We start from the raw sequence: 11,398 nt of genomic DNA on the forward strand, positions 1-11,398 counted from the left end.
ACCAAGACTTTCCATCTGCCTGACTTCACTCACCAGGACTTTCCTCATTGCCTATCTTCACTCACTGAGACTTTTGTAGGATCGTTGTACTAGGGGGGGTGAATAACACACATGACTTTCATGTTCGTTTTAAAAATAATTGAAAAGGTAAAGGCAGTGGAATGAAGACACAATAAAACAATGACAAACACCAAGTGTTACTTGGTTCGGAGCCTGTGGCGACTCCTACTCCAAGGCCCGCACGTGAGAGTGCTTTCGATGAGCAATCACTAATCAATCGAATGAAGTACAAGTACAATGATTACAAGTAATTATAAAAATTAAAGAATACCAACGACTTAGAAATTTAGATCTTCAGTGCGGTGGTCGTCAGAGCAGCTTTTGAGCGTCACGAAAGCGTTTTCACGACAACACGAAGAAGCAAAAGTTGCTTGGAATATTTTGTTTTAGGTGATAGTCGAATGTTGCTTTTATAGGCTATTTCGGGTACCTGGATCCCTTCCTGGCGCTTGGACCGTGACATAGGGTCATCCAATTAGCGTGCTCCAGTGTGGCAAAGAGATAAAGTTTGCGGTTCCGGGCGTCAGGACCAGCTCTGAGTGCTCGGACCGCGAAGGTGCCTACCCAGGCACCTCGCTCGGACGAAATCTCCTCGTTAAGGGTTTTCGGGCACCCGAACCATCTCTAAGAGCCCAGACCCTCTCCAGGCTCCTGGACCAACTTTTTCCAACCTCTTTATTTTCTGTAAAATAAAATTAGTCCAGGCAATAAACAATATATAGAATATGAATTTGACAGCCTCCGACTGTCCGGTTCTGACTTTGAGTTTCATTGAAACTCTAGGTCGAACCGACACCTACTGTTCTCTCTTCGGGGAACGCGTCTTCACCTACTCCTCTCAGGAGTGTTTACCTTTTGTTAGACCGGTCTTCTAGACCATTTGGACTTTTGCTTAGCGTCCGAGATTTCAGGTCTTCATGCTGAACGTCCACTCCACGACCCGTCCTGACTTCCACCTAGTCCGTGACCACCAAGATTTTCACATATAGTCCCCGACTCTAGGATTTCGTCCAAAGTGCTCGATCCGCCAAGACTTCATTGTATAACTGCAGCTAGGACTTTCCTTTACCTATGATTACCTCCCCTAAGTCCTAGGGTTACCTCCCCTTAAAGTTTTTCACCTGCCTAGAATTTGCTAAGACTTTTGCCTAAGAATACTTAGGACTTTCCTACAAGTTCAATCACACTTGTTAGGCAACAAATGATCTTAACTTTGGACCTTTTGCTATAATCAAAATTTAGGTTCGATCGTCTGGTGCTCCCTGCACTAATAACATTCACACTAAGTGTCCAGTTAACATTAACCCATTTAGTTTTTCTTCTTCTGTCAACCATCCCGTTGGTCTTACCCTTGCTAACATGCAATCCTACTTGACCCACTTGGACTTTCCTTTACCTAACTTTCAATTAGAACTTCACGAGTTAACTCAAGTACAAATTTTCCTTGACCTACTTGACCCTTCTCACATATTATATATTATCCAATAATATATTGTCTAAATATGTTGTCCATAACATATTGTCCAAATATCGAAACTCAAGCTCGACTCTACTCGAGCTTAGTCAAACTGGTCAACCTTGACTTGGGAACGATTGCACCAACAATCTCCCAACAATTCTTTCCATGATTCACTATCTGTTGGGTGCCTTAATACACTATCTATTTCAACCCACTTTTGTTTATGTTATTTCATATCTTTTGTTGTATGTTTCGCAATAAACAACCGCTTAAGTCTAAGCTTAAAGGAAAATATTAAAAAAAATTCTGAGCATTCTTTTTCTTATTCATCCCATCATACTTGTATTTGAGCTCTTTGCACAGAGAGATGCATCCTTATTTGTCCATTTCATTATACAATCATATATATATATATAGATATATATATATATATATATATATATATATATATATATATATATATATATATATATATATATATATATATATATATCTTCTCATATATCAATTCTAACTCTTTTAACAATTGTTTTGCTTCATAATAAGAGTTTAGAATCACATTTGGTTTGAGAAATGCCTCTTCCAATAACTGAAGTAATATATCAAAAGATTTATTGCTCCAGCCATTTAACACCTTCACATGCATTAACTTGATCAAAAAAAAAAAAATGAATACAGAAAAATTAGTACAAATATGATACAACTCTTTTTGTGCTTCTTCAATCATTGAGGTATAACTTTCTCTAATATTATCTGCATTTATATTTTCATTAATATCATCTAATTGAGGTCCACTGATGTTGATATTTCATATATTTATTAAATCAATAAACATGTCTTGAAAATCATTTTCTTCAAAATTACAACATATTCCTCGGCATTGATAATATTTATTTTAATAGATAATGAAGCAGCTTCTCCATGAAAATTTCAGATTTCATATAATTTATTAAATCCCCATCATTAAAGATGTCCTCGAATATAATCCAATTCATATTTAAATAAATTGTCAGATCTTCATATGGACGATGAATTTTGGATAAATTCAAATTTATCGTATAAGTCTCTTTCACATTTAAAAATTGATTTAATCTGTTTATATATTCTAAGTTAATCTGATTCTCAATTATTATCCAATTTTTATCTATATTTATAAGACCTAGTTAAATATATAAAAAGTAATATTATTTAATAAATAATTGTTATAAATATGTTTGATGATAATTTTCAATGAAATTAATTAAACAACTTAAATTAATTAATCATATCAAAATAATCCTAAAATTATTATCTAAGTATTAAAATAACCCTAAAATTATTATCTAAATATCAAAATAATCCTAAAGTCATCATCTAAGTATCAAAATATCTGTAAAGCTATCATTAGTATCAAAATAACCCTAAAATTATGATTAAAAATATTAAAAATTCTAGATGAAGAATAGCCTTTAAATTATCATCTAAGGATCAAAATAACCCAAAAACTATTATCTAACCATCAAAATAATCCTAAAACATCATTTAAATATCAAAATATGTATAAAATTATCATGTAAGTATCAAATAACCCTAAAATTATGATTAAAAAATTAAATATTGAAAACACTAGATGAAGAGCTTCTACCATAGTCGGAGAGAAAAGATTCAGAGGAGCAATCGGAATAGAAAGGCCTACTGCATCGGGTCGGAGCCGGAGAAAGAGAAATCATTGGAGCAAGAGAAGAAAGATTTATCGGAGACAAGGAAAATTTGCAAGAGTCGTCAAGAATCACAGGAGGAGAAGAGGAATCGCCAGGAATCACCGGAGGAGAAGAGGAAATCATCCGAGAAGAATCATCGGAGCATAGGAGGAATCGTCGAAGCAGAAGCTGCAGTGGAGAAGAAAATCATGGCAAAAGAAAAGTTTATGTGGGATAGAATTTTCTATGTATTTTAGCAATGATTTTTAGGATAAATTAGTAGCTAATGTAATAACTTTATCTAGTGACGATTTTTAATTAAAAATAGCCAAAAATATTTTGTTAATATTTTAGCAACATTTTAATCCCGAAACATAGCTAATATAATTATTATTAGTGATGATTTTAATTCAAATTGTCACTAACATTTAAAAATTATACGAGTTTTAATTATCAGCGTCGAATTATTATATATCGTTGCTAAAAGTTTATAACTTAGCAACGAATATCACATTGCTCGCAAATAGTTACATTTCGAAGTAATATTTTTAATACACTTATTTGCAACAATATGTTATTTTGCCGCTAACACCACTTTTTAGTTACGAACGGTTAATTTATTGTTAATATTTCATTAATATTTTAATAATTTCTCGCAGTGAATTCTCAAGGATAGACAAAAGAAGCAAAGCAAATTGCATGTGAGACTCAGGAGGACTTGGTTAGGTGGATCACTTGGTGTGAGCCTGCCCGACTAGTTGAGCTAGGTTTAAAAAACAGAAGGTACCATTTTGTAGTTTGTTGTATGATCGCTCTCCTGAAAAGCTTGGTTGGGAAATGGAAGGGCACCCACGCCCACCCACCCACTCACCCAATCTGCATGGCTGCATGCCCGGGACAGCCCTCTGAAAGCCATGTTACAAAAAGCAGGCAACTCAGCTGGAAAGCTAAATCCTCTTGGAAGTTTGGGGAAGCCGCTCCCTCCCTCCCTTTTAATTTCACTAGTTGAATGGTAAGAGCTAGGTAGTTCATACGAATGCCAATGATGTGCTGGAGTTAAAAAAGAAGAACTGAAGAAAGAAAAAAAAGATGTGGAAACTGAAAAAGGTGATGGAGTAGATCGAGGTCAAGATTAGCAATAGATTAATGTTGTGGTTTTGTCTCCACATTCACACTGCATGGCCCATATCTAGAAATCTCTGCCGACTAGCTAGCCGTATGTCTAGGAATATAAGCAAGAGCTAGCTGATGGATACAACTGACAATACCAACAGTCGTGGGTACTAAAGGTTTCAACCAGTTATCTAGGTATTCACTTTGGAATTTTAATTACGGTACACTATAGAATATATTTTTTTTTTATAAAATAAAAAATCTTAGACGTTAATTACTGAATGAGAAGCCGTTCATATTTCTGAATTAACTTGATGGCTAATTTGTGAAGCTGGGTCACCCATTTTCAGAGCTAGTTGAACTGATGGCTCAGACAATCAAAAAAAAATAAAAAAAATAATAATAATAAAAGATTTGCTCTTCGAGGAGACTGAGGGCGCTTTGTATTATTTTAGCTTATTTCATGAAAAAACAAAGAAGTTTCCCCAAAAGTATTTGTTTCCCTGTTTTTACAATTCGAGAACAAAGGAGAGGTTGACGTTGAAGAATAGCTTTTTTCCCTCCTTAAGAACTCCAGCTCTGGAAGGATGATCAAAGACGAAGATAACTAGTAAAAATTATTTCTCTTAATTTCTTGTACTAAATTTAAAATTTTATTATAAGATAAATACAGCATAAATTACAAACTAATGCTATTCATCTTTGAATCAACCTTGTATTATATGTGATGTGGTAGTATAGGAAGATTCATCTGGCATGGGATCAACTATTAAAGTGGAGATCAAAATTAAGATGATCAACGCTAGGATATCAAAGAACCGAACGGATGACGATTGCAACGACCTGTCGTGACGGTCAATACCCGACCGACGCGAGACGTGTCTGAGCAGATCACCTGTCTAGCTCGGGATAATATAACAAGATAATCAAACGCTTAATATAGAGCAACAGAATGCCAAGGAGACCGTATAGCTTGTCCGAACGTGGAGGTCACACTACTATACAGTCATCGCAGGGAAGAACGACTGAGACATAGCGGAGGGGTCCCGGCCGAGTGGCTACCCCGCTCGGCCAAGTAACGAGACTTGGTCATCAACAGAGCGGAGTCCCAGCCGAGAGACTACCCCGCTCTGCTAAACAGCATGACTTAGTTGTATCACTTGATATGCTTCTAGGAGATAGTGTCGCTGACACGAGACCAAACAGATCGTACGATGAAAGCATCTATTGTCTTGTCAGGGATATGCATGCCCTGTTACGGTATGATGTTAGAAGTTCTTTCCTGACAGGTCCCTTCATGGGACATATTGGAGAATATGTCCACACCTCGAGGAGTGTGCTTGTCATCCATCAATTGTGGCAAAAGGCGAATATGCTCGTCCCCGCCAACCCATCCCAAGGTCAACACAGAGGAGGTAAATCACGAGCGGCTACTAGCCTTTGGAATAGTGACTAGCACATAAGGGAGGTATTTATTTCGGCTTTGCCGAGATTCGAACCTCATACCTCATTGTAATAACACTTCATGCCCTAGGCACTAGACCTATCCGAGGGGACGTGCACATCATCCATCAATATTCTATATAAAGAGGATTCATTACGAACGAAGAACAGAGCGAGATCTATAGTCGATCAGTGAATTTGCCATATCCTCAACTTTCTACCATTTCATTTTTGGATAAGATCATTTGTATAGTTGATTTGATGTGTACATCTTGAATGATATAATCTACTCATAGCACGATTAGCATCACATTATTTGAATTAACACCCTATTATAAATATGCTCTAGTATAAAAAAATTATTCAATTAGACTTACTAGAGATCATTTCGCCTAATTATGTTGAGCTAAGTTCAACAGCTCTACTCGGCAAGTAAGCCAACAACTAACAAGCGCTTCGCGTAGACTATCTCCAACTCTGGTCAGCCGACACTAGGCATAACTTTGAAGCCCTTATCCCACCTCAATCAAATTTTACTCGTCGGATTAGACAGACTACCCTAAATCTATTATAGAAACCACAAACAATCCCAACCCTACCACACTAAACAAATGATATGAAAACAGGAGGAGCTCCAAAATCCAATCTCTTCTCGTGAACCCACTCTGCAGCAGAGTCTGGCCAAGTCTCCTCTTCCATTTTCGATAATAAGTACAGAATCCAAAGTTTTTTTTTCTTTTTTTTTTACTGTCTTTCAAGTTACTGCCAACGATTCTTAGCGTTGAGTGTACTGTGATACCTGTACTGGAGCCAAATCTTGTATGTGATAGGCTCTGTCTCTTCTTCCTTCTTCCCTGCCTGTTGTTTCAACATTTGAAGAAGAATGAGAGCGCTCCGTGCCTTTATCTTGCTTCTGTTGACGATGATGATGCCGGCTTTCCTACTCGCCGGAGCTCTGACACCGCAATCCATTTCGTCGACGGTCCCAGCCTTGCCGTTGGCACGGGCGGAGAACCAGACAACGGCCTGCCGCCTCGACCTCTCCGACGAGCTCTTTGGCGGCGTGGGAGACGCCTGCGGCCGCGGCGGCCTCGACCGCGGCCGGTGCTGCCCTGTCCTCGCTGCCTGGCTCTTCGCCGCGCACGCCCGCTTCGCCCTCGCGCTTTCCCCCGCTGCGGACGAGTGGGAGGACGGGCCGATGGTGCCCGACGACGGCCAGAAGTGCGCGGAGTCGCTGCAGGACGCGCTGGAGCGGCGCAACATCCGCCTCCTGCAACCCAACGCCAGCTGCGACACCGTGCTCTGCTTCTGCGGCATTCGCCTCCACCAGATCGCCTCGCTTCACTGCCCCGCCGCTTTCCGTGTTATCGCCAGGGGCGACGCTGCCATCCCCACTCGGAATGTGACCCCGACGGCGACGGTCCGGAAGCTGGAGCGTGATTGCCGGAACGCTTCTTACGCAGGATGCAACCGCTGCCTCCGCTCCCTAGGAAAGGTACGCGCGCGACGTCAACGAATCCAAATCCTCTCATTTTCTTGACAAAAAAAAAAAAAAAAATCAATTTTGAGCAGTTGAAAGGGGTAAACGACGGCGACGGAGACGACGACCGGGCGGAGAGGATCCTGGAGCGCGATTGCCAGCTGATGGGGTTGACATGGCTTCTTGCGAGGAATAGGACGGCGTATATCCCCACTGTCTCCGCCGTCCTGCGCGCGCTCCTCTACAGCGTCCACCCGCCCCAAGACGGAAGCAGCTACAAGTGCAGCCGAGATCAGGCACACATGCCGCTCGCCGTCGACTCCTTACAATTCCAGTCCCTCAGCAGCAGCTCCGCCGCCACCACCACCATCAGTCGCCATTCAACCATCTCTTTCTTCCTCCTCCTGACGACCCTTCTCCTCGTCCCTTCTCGCCTACAACACTTCCTCTAACTGTAGTACCACAATATCACAGGAGTCTGTGAGATTGTAATGCCAGTGCATTGCCACCATCACATATAGCAGCTAGTTGGATAATGCGATTCGTAGTCTTCATTGGTATAGTAGCTTAGCTTGAGTATTAATTTGCAGTTACTGAAGCACATTTACGAGGAGATTTCTTCTTGATTGCCTGTTGCTTGAGAGCCTGTGTGCCAAGTTCAAGCAAGTCGAGCTCTACGTTCTTCGAGTTAGATACCAATTTTGAAACTAAATCCATACTTTGCTTGTTCAACAAGCAAAGACTGAGTTAAATGGTGCACTAAATTCAGCTTGTCTCAGATGCACCAGCTCTGAATTAGAGTGTCCGGCCTCCAAATTGTCTGAATTATGTTAGCATCTACCAATTAGCCCTTAAAACCTGGGCAGCGTAGGGGGAATGATATCACTTTCTCCAATTAGCCCATAAGCACGCTAGTCAACTTTAGTTCAAAAGAAAATTAAAAGTTGGCTCCTTTTTTCTGTTTCTTACTTCACATAACAATTTCTGCACATCGACCAATCTGGCATTTCCTTAATCAGATAAAAAGAACCTAAGTCGACTAAAAATAAGGGCATCTTCAATAGAGATATTTAGAGGGGATATTTCTCCAAATATCTTCCCTCTCAAATATCCCTCATTGTGAGGAATATTTGAGGGAATAATGGAAATCACCGGGCACATATGTGTGTCAGGTGATTTCCTCATGTGGGGCCCACAAAAAGTGAGCTGCCACTACTTTTTTTATTTTTTAATTGAATATGATAGACTCCACCTAAAATTGGGGGATATTTTATTGTGAAAGTTGAAATGTTTGAATAGTGAGATATTTGAAAGATGATGTGGAAGTGGGGTCCATAAATACTGGGGAGAAATATCCCAAGTTATTATGGATGCTCTAAGAGCTCTCTCTGTGTAACTTGGTGCACTTCAAAATGTAGTGATAGTTTCTCTTACTATACTTACATGACAAAAGGTGAAATCATTCATCCCCAACACTTCCGTTGCACCCAAAATGTATGCAGTCTTATCCTATTATAAAAGGTTGTTTTATGATTCAAATCTACAAACATGAGATCATGTGATAGTAATTTTATTGTGGATAGGACAAAAGCAAAAAATGATATAAAAAAAACTCCACAACCATTTGCAACCACAACATAGCTGGATACGCCCTTTTTTTCTTGAGTTCATTAGCCCTAATTCTGTTAGTGTCAAATTGATTTTTGTATTCCTTCCCTTCTGATAGCATTCCTGTCTTTTTTTTTTTTTTTTTTTTTTTTTTTTTTTATTTACTATTTATATGGCAATTGTTAGTATCAATGGCTCTGTTTGAGGGCCGAACTGATCGAGGGACGACTCAACCCACAGGTCGGGCTTGCCGTGGCTTGATCTTGGACTGTGTCGAGCCTGCATGGACCCAAGTTGGGCTTGACCTACGTATTGATTCCCACTTGAATACTTATATATATATATATATATATATATATATATATATATATATATATAAGTTTTGAAAAATTAGAAAAAAAATATCTAAAGATTTTTTTTCTAAAAAAATTATGATTTCTCCTTTTTTTTTAAAGATTTTGTAAATATTTTTTTTATTATTCTGGCTGAGCACAACTCAATTGGGCTTGGGCTTAGGCTTGGGTTTGTGTTGGGCAACCGACCCCAAAATCATGGGTAGTGCCTGGCATGACCTATTACAAATCAAGCACGACACATGACAAATCAAGCCAAACTTAGTGGAAGTTTGTGTGCCCTGACCAACCCATTTTCTGTGGATCAACACACATTTTGAACAATGTCTTTTCAACTATATTTTAGAGCATTAGTACACGAAAAAGAGAATCTCCAACAGCGGGATAGACAAAGGAGCCTCATACGCCTTACATTACTTCTGAACCAAGTGACGCTAAGTCCTCAATCACCTTGGATGAGACTATTAGAGCATATATGACCACAGGTTCTAGTGTTTGGACAAAGGTCAGGTGGTTCATGTAACTATATGCCATGATGTTTAGATAAAAGTTTAAATTAGATTTTATGTTTGTATTTGATATATGTATTTAAGTGTACAGGGATTTAGATATACACGTGAAGATGACTTGTTGTAGCCAAGGTTCCTGATGGCTCAAAGGTATGTGAAGATTGGAGAAGGGCGGTGATGCGGTGATAAGGGGGGAAGGCCGCACCCCGCTGCGATGGTGGATGTTAGTGTCATGGTGGAGGTCAGAGTAAAGGTAGTCAAATATCCCTATACCACTAGCCGATCGGTAGCACGCTGGCTTGATCGGGATAAGGAAGGCTTGATCCGACATCATAACAGCTCGGCGAGGTTCCGAGCTTCCGACGCTCAGAAAAACTACCAGGTATTTACAAGGGCACGCCGAGCAGCTTCCTTGCTCGTCCTTATATAGAGCTATAAGAACGGAACGGATTTACGACCAAACTACACAAACAGAAGGGCGGCTTTCCCGCTCGGCCAGATCATACACTCATCCGAACAGAAAGTAAGAACCTGAACCAAGCGATTATCCTTCGAGCAGCTATCCCGCTCGGCCCGGTAAAAGACACCGTTAGCTGGACATTATCTTTTTGGGAGCATGCGCCACTGACAGGCGGCATGGTTGGCGGCTGATTTAGACTGAAGATCGCACAACAGAAGCTTCCATTGTCACTTTAGAGATATGCTCGGCTCGTTAAGGTATTGTGTCAGGGACACTTTACTAATACATCTTTTCAGGGAAAGCCTTGAGAAGTGTGCATGCCTTGAGAAGCGTGCACGCATGATACAGGAGTCCTATATAAAGGTGGGTCTAAGTTTCAATGGAGGTATGCGATAATCTACTGTTGCTGCTACTGTTCACTAATTTGCTTTGCCTCCACACACCGTTGGTAACTGACTTGAGCGTTGGTGGGCCATCGCAGGGGACCCCTTCCCTGCCTCGTCACTGACGCAGTTGTGGTTGCAGGATCGGAAGGAGTCAACACACGGTCAACCGGAGCACCACCTCCCCAGCTTCCGTAACCTCGACTATCGGACAAGATCAAATTTGGCGCCGTCTGTGGGAACTCAACCTGCATCCGAGCCAAGAGGATGGAAGACGTTGGACGACTTCACACAGTGATGCTCACCCAAGAAGAGCTCGACCTACTCGTGCAAGCCCGAGCGCAGAAAATAGTTGAGCAGCAGCAACAGAAGGCATTGGCTGATCGGCAAGCGCAACAAGCAACGCCCGCAAAAGGAGGCCGAGCAACACAGGAGGACTGCCCGGAGCAACTTTCTATTTAGGGACAGAACAGAGTGCCAATCGGCACGCATGAAGAGGCGCCACCCGTGCCCATACCTTTTCATCGGGTATTGTTCTAAATGCCCTCGGAGATAGCCTAAGCCAATCAAGAGCCGGGATCTTCTTCGGACGAAGCGCCCGTTCAGGACGCACAGAAGGGCAAGGCACCTTGGGGCAACACATCTCCTGAGCGGATCAACCGCCAGTTCTCCGAAGACATATTTGCGAGATCCTCTCCCTAAGCACTACACCCCATTGGCGATCGGGTCCTACAACAGGTTGATCGATCTAGATGATCAGCTGGATAGGTTTGATAATGAAGTCACACTCCACCAATACACGGATGGAGTCAAATGTCGAGTCTTCCTCACCACACTTTTCAGCTTGGTGC

General features: G+C 41.0%; 1 protein-coding gene across 1 annotated transcript; it reads left to right on the top strand.

Annotated features, from left to right (window-relative positions):
• The first annotated feature begins 6,561 nt into the window (after positions 1–6,561).
• On the top strand, positions 6,562–7,832 carry LOC121975435 (uncharacterized GPI-anchored protein At4g28100-like). The gene is made up of 2 exons (XM_042527118.1): positions 6,562–7,249; positions 7,327–7,832. The coding sequence occupies exons 1-2, from the start codon at positions 6,638–6,640 to the stop codon at positions 7,684–7,686; spliced, it is 972 nt and encodes a 323-aa protein (XP_042383052.1). The 5' UTR covers positions 6,562–6,637; the 3' UTR covers positions 7,687–7,832.
• The last annotated feature ends 3,566 nt before the right edge of the window (positions 7,833–11,398 follow it).

This window comes from Zingiber officinale, chromosome 1B (genome assembly GCF_018446385.1).
Source record: "Zingiber officinale cultivar Zhangliang chromosome 1B, Zo_v1.1, whole genome shotgun sequence".
Taxonomy (NCBI): Eukaryota; Viridiplantae; Streptophyta; class Magnoliopsida; order Zingiberales; family Zingiberaceae; genus Zingiber; species Zingiber officinale.